The 18875-nt window shown below is 40.1% G+C and overlaps 1 protein-coding gene across 1 annotated transcript in view; it reads left to right on the top strand.

The window, feature by feature from the left end:
- Positions 1-18875, top strand: part of LOC115383439 (matrix metalloproteinase-17-like) — an 89890-nt gene that overhangs the window by 12883 nt on the left and 58132 nt on the right. The window contains exons 2-3 of the mRNA XM_030085621.1: positions 16706-16838; positions 17064-17199. Coding sequence (XP_029941481.1) covers positions 16706-16838; positions 17064-17199 — 269 coding nt within the window. The remainder of the gene's footprint in view (positions 1-16705; positions 16839-17063; positions 17200-18875) is intronic.

Below are 18875 nucleotides of genomic sequence, written 5' to 3'. Positions count from 1 at the left end.
ATCAGTTTTCTCACTCCATTAGTTCACATCGGGTGAAGAAGATGAAAACACTTTGGAAGGTATCAGGATTTCACTTTTAACACACAGCGATGGAGGCGGCGGCCATGTGAGATGCTCAGTCAGTGTGTTGAGGGACTCAGCGTCTTGCTCAAGGGCAATTTGGCATGCGGACAGTTTGAGACAGGAAATGAAACCTGCAACATTTCGACTGAGAGAGCAACACTGTCACTGCAACAAGTGGACAGTAAATGAAACAGTACAGCAGAAGAAAAAGAGCAAAAACCATCAGTATGAAAAACAGTAAAAACATGAACAATAATAAATAATCTTGATAAAAACTGTGATATTGTTTATGTTTTCTCAAGAGTTTTGTTTGTAGTGATCAGTTATATACCAGAGACAGACTGGGTTGATGTTGCACAGAAAATAACAGCATTAAAAGTATTAAAATGTGTTTGGGGTTTTGGGTTGACTGAGAACACTGCTGGTTATACAGGAGCCAAACAAACTGCTCACCACCTCTCTGTCATTATCCGGCATTCAGAATGTGATAAATATAGCAATCTAATTGGAGGTGAAACCATCATTATCTCTCTCCTCAGCGTCCTGATTGATGGGCTTTGTTGAGAACATGATCGAGCAGGAAAACACTGTGCATGTAGAAAACACATGGAGAGAAACACACTGTTACCATATTCTGATGTGCAGGATTGAGTGCATAGAAAGCAAAGAAGATTTATTTTTTTGGCACTTGCAGGTTTGAATAACTTGTACCTTGCAGCAAATGTGCAATTGTACAAAATATCATTGTACTAAATGAGAATTGGCATGACTGCAGAAAAAGATAAAGCAACTTTACAGTCAATTTTTCTGCTCAAGCTTCCTTTTTGTTCACTCCTGTAAAGATCAAATACGATCTTTACAGCAGTTCAGCTTATCTTTATGTGATCTGGATAATGCGTGCTGGTTCTCTGTGAAGTCAGGCCTTTATTCTCAGGCAGTAGTTTAAAAGTTTAATGTGCTGTTTTGTCCCTCTTTTATGCGAATTCCAAAACAACACCCACCAACTGCTCCAGTCATGATTTAATTTCACTGCTGCTTCCTGTTGACCGGTGGGGGAGGAACTTTTATAAAACACCCATTTACACCTCTAAAATGTACATACTGATGTTCAAAACCTGAAATATTAAAGCTGTAATCCAAGTACTGAATTGTAAAACAGGACTCATAAAGATCTCCAGGCCTGCAATCAATTAATCCTGATTTAAATGAAGTGTGTATGAGGTGCATATAACATTTAATGAAAACCAGAGAGGAGCTGAGTGGTTTCGCCAGTGTTTTAAACGTTGGTCCCCATTTGGACGATTTCAGGCTGTAAACCCGCACATTCACGGAAACGTGGAGAGAAGGAGAGGGAGAGGTCATGCTCAGTTTAAAGCAGTGAGACGAAAGGTGAGCGAGAGAAATGCATTAAAGTCGACGGATGATTCTTGGGCCGGGATTAATTCTCGCTCTTTTACCGCCTTGGCAATCCGGCCTCAATTTTCTGTTGGATTCAATGTGCCATTCAGGCTGCATGTCACCCCCAATTTCCCTCTCTTTCTGTGCCCCTATATTCTCCATCTTTGATCTTATCTGTTTGCACAAATGAGACTAAATCCTTCATTTCTCCAGTAAATTGTGTTTACACTCAGGACCTGCCATTGGAATGGCTCCGGGAGCTTCTCAGTCAAACACACTTGAGCAAGCTTTCATTTCTCGGAGCCTAAATCATCCCAGTGTAATACTTTAAGTAAAGCATCTCTCTGAATAAGCCGAAGATATAAAGCGAGGGGCCGTTACAGCCGCTCTGAATAATGATGGCATGTTTGTATCGGCCGCCGACACCTGTAGATGGTCGGAGAAATTCCAGTAGAAATTGCTGGAAAGTGGTCTGAGGAGGAGAGGATCGCTTGACATGAGACGTTAACATCTGTGTGTTTTGTGTGTTGCTTTGTCTCATTTGATGCCAAAAAAAATTCCTAATTAAACTAGACTGAAAGGATTACCATCTTTGTCATCCAATCTGTGTCTTAATTAAAACCCTTTCCTGATCTTCCTCGACTGTCTGAGATCCCACTTCCAGCTTCATGCATGATTCAGTATAAATTATGCTTCGAAATAGTGTTGAAACGGAAATCAGAATGTTTTTCTGTATCAGACAAACTTTTCTGAAAAGAAAACTTGTGAAGGAAAGATACCACAGTTTATTGTACCAGTTGTTGAATATCTGTAATGATCCGACCTTTGAGATTTGCTGCTGTACTTCTTGGAATAACTTGGAAATGTATTATTTGAGTACATCTTTCATGTCCTCAGATTTGGAACACAAGGCTGTGATTTCATTTTAATGGTCAGAAGTCATTGTGATTTCATGGTTGGTCTATTTTAGTGAAGGTCGTGTTTCAGATAATCCTTAAATGACGTCTTGACTGGCATCGTGGACCCAATCACTGTTTTTACCAAAGTACAGCGACCACGATGCTGTCAGCTCTGAGTCAGTCTGAATGAACGGAAGTGATTGATGGTGTGAAGCACGTTGGATTGCTAATGTGTGACATGTTTTATAAAAAACATTTCAGAGCTTCTACATTGCCGTCAGCAGCAACATGTCTGGTTGATGGAGAACTTTTTCCAGCTGGTCGTAGATTCTGTCCTGTTTTTTGACATCCTGATTGGAGGTGTCAAGTAATTTTGCAGTGATTTTAATCTGCTGATTAAATCCTGCCTTTTCAAAAACGTTGGCTTCTGAGTCATGCAATCATCAAGAAAAGAAAAGGCATTGTTAACTTGATTGAATGGAAAGACCGACGCTCTTCAGTTTTTTTCTGCAGATTTTTTTCCAACTTGGAACCTTTCTGTGTTCGTTTTTTGTATTTCCAATTCAGTTTTTTTCATTGAGGGAAATAGTGTTTGTCAGAGACATCATAGCTGCAGCTTTACTGCCATCCACAGCACAATATCTGGGTTCATGGTGACTCTCTCCTCCACTGGTCTCGGTGGTTACGGCTGTGGTCTCCGGCTCGCATACCGACTCTCCGCCGTCCTTGTGAAAGATGAAGTAACGCTGAAGCTCACAAAGACACTTTGATGTCTTTCCAGTTCCCCCTTGAAGTGAAAAACGTGTAAAATTCTACCATCGTCATATTATGATGTGGTACAAGAAACTTCTGATGCTGCTGGAGTAAATTTACCAAGGTGTCCACTTCAATGGCTCCGTGTCTTTTGTGTTCATGAAGTCGAACATTTTTCCCTTATGTACCAAAATATGACTTCATGATTCACCAGTCAGAGTAAAAATACCCCAGAGGCAAAATGATCCTTCAGTCCTAATTGGCAATAGTTCCTGGATTCTCATAAAGTTGTTTAAAAACTCTGAACGCCACAGAGCTCATTTTTCCAACAGCTTCACTACTTTCTCCTGCGCTCCTGTGACCTCTTGACCTTTCTAAAAGTTGAATAGGTCCACCACCGAGCTGCCCTCATCCTGGAGGTAGTGAAGAACAATGTAAACACTATAATGGACCGCGCCGCTTCGTGACCTTTCCGGAGACTCTGCGGTTGCGGGGTTAAACGCCTCCCAGTGACTCACTTCCTGTCAGAGTGGGTTAAGACAACGGGACTCAGCAGCTGCTGGTCGGGGCTAAACAGGGAGGCATTGTGGGACAGAAGGGGTCACATGCACGGATGCAAAACGGGTCCCGCTCAGAGAGACGTTGTGGTGGTGACTGCAGTCGGTATGTGGTGTGTGTCAGCGGCGGCAGGCGGACCTCACAATACACAGTCCAAAAAAAGAGATGCAAAGTTACAGCGTTGGTCTTTAAGGACACAGCAGTGTGTTGTCTGACAGTTTCACCTTCTCTTAAGATCCAAAGTCCAAAAATAATAAAGAATTATTCTAATACCTTAATCTTACAGGTCACCTCTCAATCCTCAGACTGCTTCTTTATTCCCCGATCTCACTGTGACCATTTCTGAAGTGTCTTATGGCGAAACGCTGAACTCCAAGTTTCCCTCGATGGGAGAAAGTAATAAAGTAAAGTGGGTGGTGACAGATTTCACTTGCAAATCTCATAATCTCACATATTTACAATTTCTTTGAAAATATTACGATATTTTACTACATGAAATATTACTACATTCCACATTCAGCCGTTGTGTAGCATCTCTTCTACTTTTAACAAAAACATATCAACATCACTGCAGTGAGCTGGACGGTTTCTGGGGTTTTTGGAGAGGAATGTTGTCTCATTCTTGTTAGACAGTAATTTCTCAGTATATATGCTTTTGGAATATTTTTTGTTTCAAGATGCTTCAATGTTTTATTTTTCCTGAAGATCTTGACTTCAGGCCTGGATGGACTCCTCTAAATGCTGTTGGTTTGTGGTTAGTTCTGTTTCACTGAAGTGTGCAGGGCTTCGATTCGTCAGAGCGCAGAACGTTTTTCCATTTTGCCTCAGACCATTTGAATTGAGCTCCTGCCAAGAGAAGATGGCTGCGTCTCTGGATGCTTTTCCAGTTTCTTCTGATCGTGATGCAGCTTGAACCTGTATTTGTATGTTGCACAGTCAGCAGTTCTCCCAAGCTGTCGGATTTTGGAGGCGTTTTTGAGCCTGTGTTGTTTTTTCCATAGTGCATCTTCAGGGAAACAAAAACAGTTTCTGCTTCTTTGGAATGTCTATTAAAAACCCATTCATGTTATCAGTCAACTCAATTATTTTTTTTAAATGCTCCGTTTTTTTCCAGCCTTTTGTTGCTCTTATCTGACCACTTCCCACAGCAATGAAACTGTTATTTTTCTAGTTTTCATCATCAAGTGTACCTTTCCACTTTGACCTTCGTCATTCTGAAGTGTGAAGTGGTGTGTGTTTGCAGCGTGAAGTTGAACCGCAGCACTTTGACTGAAACACACCGTTCAGTTCAGCAAAGGCTTCAGATAAACTGAAATGGAGACGTGGGTGTTTTGCAGAGGCTGATTTAAGTGTGAAACTAATATTGTCATTAAGCTGTTCATCCAAACACTCGTGCCTGAACACTTGGAGAGTTGACAAATGGACTGGATTTGGTCTTGGGCTTCTTCTTTGGTTTTGACAGAAAAACGATTTTCCATAGCCAAGTGGTGGTGAGGAGTGGGACGAGCGCCTTGTTTACTTTGCTGAGTTTCAGCTTGTTAAGCTGCTGCTCAGTCCTCTCCTGCTCTCTGGAATCACAGACACTGCTGAACTCACAATTTAGTTGTTTTTGTTCACATTTTTTTCTGAGCAGACAATAGAAAACCAAGTCAGGATTTCAGAAGAACCTCATGAGAGGAAATAGCTCGAGAAATGAAAACCCCACGATTTGTGGTGTCAGGTTGATTCAATGTGATAAGATCCAACAAAAGAGAGCAGAAAACATTTAAATTCAGTTCGCCTTCATGTAGACCTCATGCTTCTTTCCAGTAACCCCTCAGCTGGTTTTTGTTTGATGGACCGGAAGTAATTAAAGAACTGTCCACCATTAGGTTGGCATCCCGAGGGTAAACTTGGGCTCTCTTTGAGAACCTTACATTTCCTTTCCAAGGTCAATGCACACTCAGTGTCACATAACTGTATAAACTGGTAGTTGTTGAAGTGAGGGGCGGATCTCCTGGGAGGAACAGAGAGCAGGAACAGTGGACAGGACAGCGGGCCGCCTTTTCCAAAGTAACTTTTTGAGTGAGGATGAGTACGAATGTGCAGAACTGGACCAGTGCAGGACTCTGAAAGAAGATATTGTGGACCGATGAATCTAATATGATATCTTGGGTCGATGAGGTGAAAGAACAGCTTCACAGTGTGGCATCAACATGGAGGAGGAAGTGTGATGGTCTTCTGCTGTGACTTCTTGCACAGAGTGAACTCTGAACTGAAACGTTGACCGCAGCGTTCTGCAGCAGCATGCGGTGCCGTCTGGCAGGTCAGGGGTTCATACAGCAAGATAATCACCCAAAACACAAGTCGACAAAACTCCATCACAAAATAAATGAAGTGAATTTTCAGCTTGGAAACTTTTCCAGTATCCAGCACTGAAACTCTGTCGAGCTGGTTTGGGATGAAGTGGACAGAAGAGTGAAAACAAAGCAAATGCCACAAAACTTTCTGAAGAATGTTTGACTTCAGTTGTAGAAGAAGGCTCAAAGTGTGTTAATAGACATGAAAATGAAGAATTGTCAATAAGAAGCTGAGAAAATTGCAGTGTTCTAAAACTTCTGACTGGTCATCCATAAAGAGCGCCCATATTTAACAGCCTGAGAGGAGCTGTGCTTTTTTTGCTTTTTTTCTGATTATGGATCTCAACAGCCATAAACATGAATTTATTTCAGCGTGGAAAACATTAGGAAGTCTGGCATTCATTCATAAATTACTGCAGCTTGAGAACTGGTGGGCTCGAGGCTGCAGAATATTGTTTTGTTCATTTCAATGAGTCACACATACAGTTGTTGTGTCTGTGGGGATGAATCATGCTGTTTTTATGAATGAAATGTGGAATATCTTTATTTAAACTAACATCAGCACAACAATAGCTGCACAAACACATCCAAACTGTTTCCTTCCTCGTAGTTTTGTGATTTATGGAGCGTTAAAAGTTTGTTCCCGAGGAAGTGGTTCGAATCCAACTTAGAGATTCTGAGGAAATTAGAAAGCAGCGTTTATCTGATAACTTTGAAAGAAGAGTTATAATGTCATTGGTATCGTCCATTAGAGAATTTAAAATAAAAATCGCCATTAATTTGAAATATATACAGCTAAATTAATGCCTGCATTTCAAGCCACATTCTTTTTCTCATGTCGCTTTGTTAATATCAAGATGATTCATAATTATGTGAAGCAGCCATGAGGAGCTTTTGAAAGTTTCATTCATGGAGAAAAAGAGCCGCACCACAATCCCTCCGCAGTGTGTGAACATATTGGAATCAGCACTCAGTTGAAATTGTTGGAAAACATCAGATATTAGGAATAAATCCAAAGTCATGCATCAGAGTGGGAAGTTCCAGCAGCTCCCGGGGAACCAGACACATTTCAAACATCTTTTCATACACAGAACATGTGAAAGCGAAAATCGTTAAAGGAAAATCTCCCCTGTCGAAATCAATCGCAGATCCTCCTCCTCAGACTCGCCCACCCAGAATCGCCACCTTGTTATTTTCACTCCTTCCTGCTTCAAACACGAAACTAATAATCAATGCGTCAGCATGTTTCTCTTCTCTGCTCACATTAATCAATGCCTCAAACTTGATTTTCCTTTTTTTTCATTGATGTTTTTTTATGCTTGAACAAGTGTCTCAGCCACTGTAAGATGATGGGGAAACGTCCCATTTAGTCTGTCTTCACAGTGATTTCATTCTAGGATCAGTTTGGGTCTTTTTTTTTTCTATGTCAGACAGTTTGCCCTCTGATCCCCGACAAGCTCTGTACATAAATACACTCTGCCATCGTATCCTGTTATCCATACCACACTATATAAATACATAAGTGCCTTGCAATCTCTAATGAGGTGAGGAAAGGCGCTGACCACCTGATCTCAATACTAAAAGCTTTTTACAGACTATTTGCAGACCTTTCTATCTATCTGTGCATTTTAGAAATATTTTTCCAGTGAGGACTTCTTTGTTCTCAGACCAGCGTCCAGTCGGCTGTCAGGATTCCTACGTCAGGGTTCACTCAGTGCTCCGTTCTCAGACAGTGATTAGAACTAGTTTTGAGTGAAATTGAACTGTTAGTAAAAATAAAACTCTCTCGAGTGCTACTGATGGTTTCACAGACCTCTTGAGCTGCTACAGTGATTATATATTGAACTTAATGCTCTGAATCTTGTGTTGAAATGTTCTGTTCTGGGGTGAAGTAAACATTAGATTCACATTTACTGCAGTTTGTGTCTGTTTTAGTGTCTGAAGGTAAACTAAGATAGATTCACACTTTATCTGAACATTATGTACATCATGAACAGATTCTTCTCTTTAGATGTTTGTAACTGTTTAAGACATTGAACCTTTTATTCCACATCAATTTGTTGCTTCAGATTTGTCATCCATGAAGTGAATCCCCTGTTCCTCAACATGGTTCCGTCATGGTTCTGATGAGACCATTTCGGCCGTTTGGACGCAGTAAACTTGTCATCATGTTAAAGAAGCTCGAGATATTTTGAGCTTTACAGCCTGGTGCATCAAGCAGCTTCAAGCAGCCTTCAGACGTTGATGCTCTGTTCTGAGAAAAGCTTCAGCATTGAAATGACAATCAGAGCAGAAAAGATCCAGACTAACGTGATGCTTTAAGAACCAAATCTGGACTTGTTATATGAATTATTATTGTCAATTTTTGGTGATTCGATGTCAACTGGTGCCTCGAAGTCTTCCTCACAGGAGTTTCCAGATTTGACACAATGATCTATGGATTGTCGTTTGCATGTTTTTTAACTAGTGGATGTTAGAAATTAGTTCTTTTAAATCATCTTCAACCAGCCTGGTGATTTTTAGTCACATGATCTTGACAGCTGCACTAATTTGCAGACCTCTCTCTCTCTCTCTCTCTCTCTCTCTCTCTCATTCCTGGACCATGGAGATCTTTGGTTTATGAATTCTTCAGTGCGGCGTCTCAGAGGAGACTGCTTGTCATTTGAGGCCGATCCTGGATTGTGAATCATCTACAGCTCTGTGAGTTGGACGCTCAGCTGGAATGATCTGTATTGGAGACATGGACGCTCAGTTGTTGGTTAACCTCCGTAAATGAGGCGATTCTAATGATCCTGACTTACTACATTTGTGATCTTGTTGCACAGAGAAGTGCTCGCCCTCTTTCTTTGTCTTTTCTAAGCTGCTTGTGGTCTCTGTTCCACATTTAACGCTGAACAACACTGAAACGGGCAAAATGACTTTCCTTTGGTCTCTGCTGTCTACATGGTCTGTGTTCTAGAACCACTGGAGAAAAACAGATCAGGTCTCACTGAGCGCTTTCAAATCAGATTTGACAGGATTTGAATTTGATTGCACAAGATGCAATTGTTTGTTTGCGCGCACGTGTGTGTGTGTGTGTGTGTGTGTGTGTTTTGTGATTACTTTTCCCTGTCTTGATCAAGACACCTTTATAAAAAGAGGTGTTTAATCTCAATCTGACTTTACCCATTAAGTAAAAGTTAGAATAAATAAGACAAAAGAAGCCAGAGCTTTCTGTTTTAAAATGAGCTGGTTAACATTAAAGTATTGATCCTTTATGAGCAGCGATGCTGAGACCAGTGATATTTCCTGTGAGGTGAGTGGAGAAGCTGTTGAATACGAACAACAACTTTTTGACTGATCTACTGAAATAAACACACAAGATCAAAGTCCTTCACAACAGTATTGAGGAAAAAAAACAACCTTTTAATCCAAACTGCAATCTAATCCTTCAGGTCCCGAGGCCTGTTTTTCAAACAGAAGTTCCAGACGTTGATCAGTGTCACTTCTGAAAATAACTGTTTCTTGCAAATCTCAGATAAACTTGTGACCCTGCAGGCTTTTCTGCTCAGGAAGAGGTAAAAACATATTTGTTTTGATGAGCAGAACTTCACAGAATGTACGATCATGATCTCAATCTTTAGAGCAGATCGTCTTTCAATCACAAAGTTGCTGGTTCAATCCCTGCCCGTATGTCAAACTGTCCTTGAACAAAACACTAAACCCTGAATATAATCAGAAATACTAGAGGACAGTCGCCTTGATCGCTCTATCGAGAAATTCTCCAGTGGAAAAGGACATGGAAACAAAGGAGTAGTGAGATTTGTTGAGACACTGTGTGAGACAGAGTGAGTCTCTCAGGGTCGCTGACGGCGGCTGCAGTCGGTGGTTTGCTCGACAAATTCACTTTAGGAGCTTGACTAATGGTCTCGCTGAGAAGAGCATCAGTGTAGCCGTTCGTCCCATGAAGCATATAAGCGCTGATTAAAGTCTGCTTGTTGTCAGTGATGAAGTGTTGCTCAGACTGATTATATGTTGTGCGAAGTGGGCGTAGCTTTTTACTACTGTTCACAATTCTGGACAGATTCTTTTTTTTCAAAATGGTTGATGAAGGTATTTATCAAAACTAAATGAACCCTGAAACTAACAGCAGGACATGTTGCCTTTGTCTTAGAAGAATAACATTTTATCAGAGCTATTATTAAAGATAATAATCTCTGATGATGAGAAATACTACATTTTACCCGAATCCAGTCATTATTTTGGTGCATACTATGGAATTGGCCGCAATACTGATTAAATTATTATCATATAAGAGGTGAATCAGACATGAATTACAAGCATTTGATCCTATAAAATTCATAGATAATATGAATTGTTTGATGGGAGTATTCTATTCCAATTAAAATGTATTTCTACACAATGTAATGTTGTGTAGATTATTAAATGTTTTTGGCCAGGAACAAAATAGCTGAAACTTGTTTCCAGTTCGGTACCAGTGATCGAGATGAAGAGATGCTGCCTTTTTGCTCCAGATGCAGCGTCGCAGTGCTGTGAAGTCCGATAAAAGTTACTGGAGCTTTGTGCTGATGAAGTGCTTCAGTGAAAGTGAATATTATGAATAATAACTCCAGAAAAATAAAAGGAGACTTAGAACTATCAAATAACCAAGACCAAGGGCCAATCCCAATTCTACCCCTTTCCCCTACCCCTCAGCCCTTGGCCCTACCCCTATCACTCTCATACCCCTTTTAGAATAGGGCTGAGGGCTCGGGCTATCTTTGCAGCACTATGAATTGGGATACCCCTTGGCCCTTTAAAGCCCCACCGCGCTCCTATCACAACAAAAAATTATGGATATTAGAAAAGATAGAAATTACATTAGAAATTACTTTTATTTTTTAATAATAGTATTATTATTTAACTTATATTTATTTTTGAGGTTCTCCCACTTTTTTTTAAGCTTGCTGGGCTGTAACTTCCCCTTCCAAGCCATTTTCTTTTATGAATTTCCTAAAGTAATACATATATGTTTGTATAAACACGTTTTATTACTAACATATTATAGCTTAGACGAATAATATAATTTACTCCCAATGTGTTTTGGCGCTGTATTTTGATTTCGAAAATTTTCTTCATTTTCACCTCTAAACTGAATCAGAAGTTGGGTTTCATCGGGGGTCCCTGTGTCAAACATATTACGTTAAAAACGTGATAAAAGATGACGTTAATACAGCAATTAGTGCTCTTCAGAAGTTACAAATTTGCGATTGGAAACGGTGCTACGCAGCGCTTAAACGTTAATCCATGACGGGGACACTGTCACGCTAGTATATCTATAAATTCAGTGAAGGAAGTACACTTTTTATAGCTTTTTAAATACTATACAGAAAGCGATCTTACATTTGTGCGACTCCGTGGTGGGCGCCATGTTGTTTTTTTCTGGCCAATGTGAAACTTCGCCTACCCCTATAGAGAATAGGGAGCATCGATGCAGACTTCTCTGAAAGGGGTGAAATAGCCCTCTCCCTTTCACCTACCCCTATTCAAAAAGTAGAATTGGGATAGCCCTTAAGTCTCGTGAACGCGCATATCATAGGGGTAGGGCTGAGGGGTAGGGGGAAGGGGCAGAATTGAGATTGGCCCCAAGTTTTGTTTTTGTTCCTGTTGGACAGGAGAGCGGTATCCAGGCTATAGAGACGGGCTGAACAGATTAGCCCCGGCTATAAATGTGATCGTGTTTGGCGTTGATTTATGCCTCCTGCTTGTCCCTCAGTGAATAAATAATCAAACAAGCTTCTCTTGTAACTCAGACGTGTATGAAGTTTGAAAAATTGGTTATGGCATGACTGGAACACTTAAAAAGGACAATTTTTGTCCTAATATTTCTTTTATTTTAAATAATTTAAGAGTTCAGTCAGTGGCCATATTTGTTAACTTCGTAATATGGTGGAATCAAACAGACAGTCTTTGGGATCCTTTACTGTAAATTCCGATTATATTGTTGGATAGAATGACTCTGTCGTGTGTAGATAACTTCGTTGTCATGATGGAAATAGTGATATGCATTTAATTTAGGTTAGTTTTGCACTTTCTCATTCCTTTTTTTAAGGTATGAATATAAATATGTTGAGTGAAGGAAAAAAGTTCTGAAATACACTTAATCAACGATCTAGGTTATTTAAATGAGCGTCCCATAAAGGATTAAGCTTTCATCATATCATTCTGAGACTCAGCAGGTCATTTGAGCAGAAAATGAACAAATAGCTGTGGACCCCCGGGGCCTGAGCTGGGACATGGGGTCACGACCCCACTCCATCAAGCTTCTGTCCTGCTGAAGTCGGTGAAAACCACCTTCAGTGCTGCCGGACTAAAACTGAGCCACTGCAGTGACTTCCTGCTATGTGGAAGCCGATAAAGCTCCGTGTGTGTGGCTGTTTTCATTAACCGCTGCCGGCACCGTTACCACTGAAGAAGAATTGCTCCATTTTTTTCTGTCTGTCAGTGTTTTCAGTCCACTGTAATAATCATAGAAGCACATTCCTGTTCACACTCTCCTGTCACTGTAATGATGCATGTTAGTGAAGTGTGAATGTTTTTTTTCTTCTTCTTCTTCTCCAAAAGCATTTTAAGAGCACAAGTGATACGACACAACCTGATAAGAAACATCTTTCAAACAGAGAGGGAGTGAAGTTGTGATTGTGTGCTCATTAAACCGATTGTGTCCGTCTTTGCTTGAACAATAGCCGCCGTGTTCTTCATTGACTCCTTCCCTAAAACCAGATAATCATTTCAGAAGGTACGCGGGCCAAGAACTATTGTTTCCCAACTGCTGTGTGCAATTATTTTTTGAGGATCACTGCATTTTGACTTAGTTTGAGTTATCTTAGCTGGGTGATCATATGCAAATCCCTACAAGACAATGGGCTTTCCTCCGCTTACCAAGCAATTCTGTTACTGCTGATTATGTAGTAAGATTCTGCTTTATTAAATCGGATGCCGATTACTCACAGATTTAAAGTGCAAAGCGAATAAAGGACATTAAAAAAATGTTTTGAGAAAGTCAGTTTATTCTCCTGATCAGTGGATTTGATGAAATGTCTTTTCTCCCCAATTTTCAAATTTTATCAGCATGTAGTTTTCTCAGGTCGACCTTCAATTAAAGGTTCCACTGTGGATTTCATTTTGAAGTTATTTGGATTTGCACAATTTCGGGTTGGATTTTTCACTATGAAAATTATTTCAATAAAACCAAAACTCAAAAAGTTTCTTCTGAAAGTTTTTTTTTTGTGCAAAATTTTATTTAAACTCTTTAATTGTAAATCCAGTTTCATTAGGACTACTAAGCGCAATCATGTATATATGCTAAAGTTTTTTTCCTTCAAATCTTTCTTTAAGTTGATATTTTTAAAATATTTGCTGAATATTCTTTTATTTTGAAAGCAACGTGAAGTCGTCCAAGTGTCCAACTATACATCTGTATAGAAGTGAATGGAATCTAAGGCACAGATTCATGACAGTCATTTCAATCCAGGTTTCCAGAGAAAAACCTAATTCTGCTTGAGTGAGCATATTTTGCATGATTTATTTTTATTGGATCATTATTTCTGGTTGTATATTCACATTTCTATTTTTCAATTTTCCTGTTCTTTTTTTGAGTACATAAAAGAAAAATAACTGATGTGGTGTTTTAGGTGTCAGGAAAACTGTGTTTTTGCAAAACTAAAGACAATCAGTTGATGCATCCCCTTGAAATGCATTGATCCACCAAAAACTTCAGACATATTGTTTTCTTTCAAAGCAGGTGGTACCGAAGCCAAGTGCGATGAAACTAACTGATTTTCGGAAAAGACTAAATGCGCTTTGTTACGTAACACGACTGGATGTTGTGCTACAAGGCTTCTAATCTGAACTAGACGGCAGTCACGGAATCAAACCACGGCAGTCGCTGCATGGCGCGACTCACTCACTCGTTCTGTGCTTTGAAGCAGTTGGTTGGAGTCCAGCGCCGTGGATCTCCTTCAGTTCTTCCTCTTTAGTTCTTTGGCTCAAACATGAGAGAATCGACTTTCCACATTCTTATTTTATGAAGAACACATCACTGTAATCAAAACGTTGCTGCGGTTCTTGAGGAAAACAAGCTTCAACTGCAGCTTCAAAGGCCTGAAACAAAGAATCCTCATTTGGCTTGCAGCACTGGAATACAGCTTTTTTATGGAGCATCTTTTCAAGCATGTTAGTGTGTTTTTCTAATGATGTTGGTTAATTAGATACTAAAGAAGAGAAAGTCTTGTGGCTGTCCTCTCCATGATCAGGGACTTTCATGTCTGTTTGTCTGTTTTCAAACAAAGTTTGCCCTCATTTGTTCTCCTCATTTATCATTTCCTGGTCTTTATAATTCAAGATGCATTTTAAATCATCTAAATTGTTCAATGTTCCTTTTATACTAATGTAACGTCATCACTCAGGCGTCAGAGTCTATCGTCGATGAGAGGAAATTATTGATGTTTATTTGTAACTTCAGTGGTTTTCTTCAACCAGTCACATGTCTCTCTCTCTCTTTTCTTTTTCTTTTTTTTTTCAGTCTTCAAAAAGGGAACAGTGTAGCCTACACACAAATCCCTGGATGTAATTTTGTAATTTTGAGGATTTTTCGCAGGGTTTCACAGTCAAGGATCTTCTATCAGCACTGAGAAGAGAAATATTTTGTTTGAGGGTTTATAGAAGCAAAGAAAAAAAAATCCTTTGGGATATTGGATTTTTTTCTGTATTGTGCGATCAAAGTTGCCCAACATGCCAATTTGGAGTGTGTTACTGTTTACTGCTTATTAAAATGTGAAATATTGTCTAGTTTTTGTGTTCTACCATATGCCATATCCTATATTTCTGACAATCATACCGTACGTTATATAATCTTACTGGGTTTCTTGATAAATGAGTTAACTATCATGTCAATATACTAAATCATTGAATTCAGATGTTCAGTTCACCTCCATGGCCACAGGTGTATAAAATCAAGCACATGGACATGCAGACTTTTGTGCTCATAGAGCCTCATGGAGGGTTTCATGCCTGAAGCTGTAAAGGGAGGATCAATATCATATTAACTCTTGGAGTATAAGAATGGGATTTCACTCAAGTTCATGTGTGTGTCAAGAAGGTGAGCAAATACTTTTGGCAATACAGTGTCTTGATAGTTCACTAAAAGCCATTTTTATTTACTTTCACCCTCTCACTATATGTACTCATTGCAGGAAGCTGATGAAGCTGTTGGTCTTGAACAGCTTCTGCAGCCTGGCAGCGCTACGCTGATAACTTCATGAGGTTTTAACCTGTAGCTTCTGTTCCATGTTTATGATTTGCATTAAGATAAAGAGGATTAAAAGAAGGAAACTGTCTCTGTCGCAAAGAAATTAATTAAACTTGCCCTGTGCTTATCTACCCCTCTATATGAACCCTTCAAACAAGACTGTTGTGGTCTCCATCTTGTCTTTATTTTTTCACCATCAGAATCACAATCAGCCATGATTAGGATGTGTTGCCTTTGCAGCTATTCAGCAATGAAAAGTTGGTGTTTTCATCCTTTATCTTCTGAGTCAAAGAATCCATTTATCTCTTTAAATGCTTTGACCCCTCCTGTGAGCCCGGGACGCCGGTTCAAGGAAACTGTTGTTGTTTCTCATCTGGACTGATGCTGCTGTGGGTCATTTCGATTCCTTTTGAAATTTTTCCCAAACATCCAAGCGGGGAAGCCAGCGACGAGGAGGCAAATAATCAGGCTGGAGACGCTCCGCTAAAGCTAAGTCATTGAGTTAATGGGATTTTCCTCGTGTTGTCAGTGCAGACGGGACGCTTTGCCATCGATCGGTGTCGCTCGCCTCTGATGAGGGCTGATCAAAAACCTATTTAAAATCTGCCATCTCTTATTGGCTGTCAGATCAAGAGGATGGACGTGCAGGCTTTAGTGGCGCCGAGACAATTGAAGGGGGGAAAGAGACCCTGGATAAAAAGTGAGTTTAGAGGCGAAAGAGAAAGGAGGTGAGGAACAGAAAAAGACCAGAAGTCAAGCAGCAGATGCTTCCATCAGTCAGACTTTATATATTCCAAAATCAATCAAGGAAGCCAGTCTGACTGCTCTGAATAGCAGCAGCTTCACTTCTCTTCAATGTGGATTAAACCATTTTGCTTAATGCATAGTATCCTACAATTACCCTTCAAACTAAAACCTGTATCTTAATAAGCACTGCAGCAAAGATCCTACGAACAAAATCAGGATGTGGTTCTGAAAAAAGGCTGTTTTTGCTCATGAAAGTGTGAAAATGACATTCAAGCCATTATGAGGAGTATTTTATAAACCAAATAAGTTTTAAGAGCATTTCTCAATTATTGCATTTTTTATTTATTTATTTATTTTTTTTTGTAATTTCTTCACCTGAGAAAGTAGATCAATTCTTTCTGATCATGGACCAGGATACTATCACTGTTCTTCTCTCTCCTAGAGAATATTTAGACAGACATGAGCCTCACCAACTTTGAAATGAAACAATGGTCACACAGGAAGCACAGCTTACTGGTATCGATACAGAAATGCACAGAGACAAAGTATTCATAGACAGAAACCATGAACAGGTGTCAGACCGTCTCAGGGGCTTTGGGATGCTTGACATGCTTGGAATAAACTCTGCTGAGCTCCATGTCTGCTGTTTCCCCCTCCAGGACTGGCTGAGCAAGTTTGGCTACCTCCCGCCCCCTGACCCCGTCACGGGCCAGCTCCAGACCAAGGAGGCTCTGACCAGGGCCATCAAGGCCATGCAGAAGTTTGGAGGACTGAAAGAGACCGGGGTCTTGGGTATGTGTTTCTGTTTGTTTGTTTGTTTGTTTGGATCAATCATGCGTGAGAGCCACTTGGTGTGCAGAGTGGAGGCACTGCACACTCAAGAATTAATGATTTAATTCAATCCAATCAGGAAAACAACCAACTCCCAACTCAGAAATTTCCATAGAGATGAATCAGCATCTCTCTGACACAATTAAACTCCACTTTTTCATTTCTCCTTTTTTTTGCCTTCTTAAGATCAAGCCACCCTGGGACTAATGAAAACACCCAGATGTTCCCTGCCAGATGTGTCTGAGGCTGAGGGAACGATGGGACGCAGGAAGCGAAGCCCGACTCCCCCGAACAAATGGAATAAAAGACATCTGTCCTGGAGGTAGGGAACAGCAACGATGAAGTCCACAATGCCAGCACCACGATCATACTGTGTTCCACAGAGTAGCACTGGGGCTGGGGACAGATCCACTGTTCCATTATTATTCAAACTATCAATTATAAGAATGGCAAAAGGATGCATACAGATTATCGACCAAAGATTCATTCATTCACTTGACTTGAAAGGCTCCTTAAGTGGATCATATGCTGCGACACACCAGTTCAGTCAGTATAACCATCCAGCTGCAGTTCTGTTCACAGCAGCTCCAGCATTTCAACGTCAGCGCACTGCGTCAGCAGTCGCACCATTTTCCCCCCATCTGTGCATCCTTTGATAGATTCGATTAGAGGACTTCTCACGCCGGAAATCTTCTGTTCCCCAGATCAATTCTGGCTCAAAGGGAGAGCATTTTGTAAAAGTGGCATTCTGATTAGAGAGACCTTTAACAAACAGCAAACAAGCCAGAAATCTGAGACGATGCCCGAATTCCTCAGGATTCCTTATTAAGGTTGTAAAATAAATTACTCCTCTTAATGTTGCAGCACAGTAAACAATGTAAGGATTTTATTTACATTCAGCAAACTCTCAGAGATCATTAAAGAGTGTATACACACAGCTTTACTGTAAGTAACACAATATGTAAACATTCCGCATCATCTTGCTTTGGTTTTTGTTTTAAATTTGTTTGTTTTCTTCAGATATTGACATTTTCTGTCTCTTCCCCTAAAACATGGAGGACAGACTTCAGACCTGACTCTGTCATCCTGGTGGCCACATGTGGCCCAGCAGGATCAATAAGAAATTATCAACTGAATGAAAACTCTTGCAATCCAGTGCACTTAGTTTCTGCTTGTGGGTGTAGCTTCACTTATGTTCTCTAAAGAATGAATCAGGAATTAAAATTATCCACAAAGTGCTGGCTTTGTGTTCTCTACTTCTGCAGGATTAACAGAAGTTTTAAAAAATAATCAAGGTTTGCAGGAGAGGATTTCTCCAGTGTTGCTTTTTGTTTATAGTATTGACTCAAGTTAATCAAATCCACTACTAATTGAAAAAGTATCTTGCAGTTAGTTGATCATCGATATGAAGTAACTTGCAGAATGCTCAATTGATGAAATCATTGGTGTCAAACTTATTTGAATTCAGTTTAATTTATTCCTGTTTGAGCCGAATCATCAGCATAATAACTCCTAAATCCATTTTTTTGGACAGCTCTAATTGCTCCCCTTTGTTTTATTGCAAATAGGTCGGAGTACATTTTAAATATATCTGTATTTTTCCGCAGTCTTTTACAACTTTAAACCAATTTCACTAATGCTCTGGAGTACAAAAACCAGTCAAATGTCCCCCCCCCCCCCCCCCCCCCCCAAAAAAAAAAAAAAACACGTCCTGTGATTCTGACATTTTGCAGACTAATGCATCCTTTAACAAATTAACGTCACAGTTTGGCTTTGATTCTCAAACTACGTCCAGCAATAAATCAGTTTTCACTGCTACATCACTGATGTCTCGGTCCTCCGTCTTCTGTTATGTCTGCTCTCTTACTAAAGCAGCACGATCCTCAGTGAAAACCGTTCAAACAGCAGTGCCTTTTATTGAAAAATGTAAGTAATATCGACACTTTGTAATGTTCTACATGGGCTGGAATGGAGCCTTGTGGCTGACCTGATTTGGCC

The sequence above is a fragment of the Salarias fasciatus genome (genome assembly GCF_902148845.1).
Source record: "Salarias fasciatus chromosome 7 unlocalized genomic scaffold, fSalaFa1.1 super_scaffold_4, whole genome shotgun sequence".
NCBI lineage: Eukaryota > Metazoa > Chordata > Actinopteri > Blenniiformes > Blenniidae > Salarias > Salarias fasciatus.
This window is presented reverse-complemented; position numbering and strand designations above follow the sequence as displayed.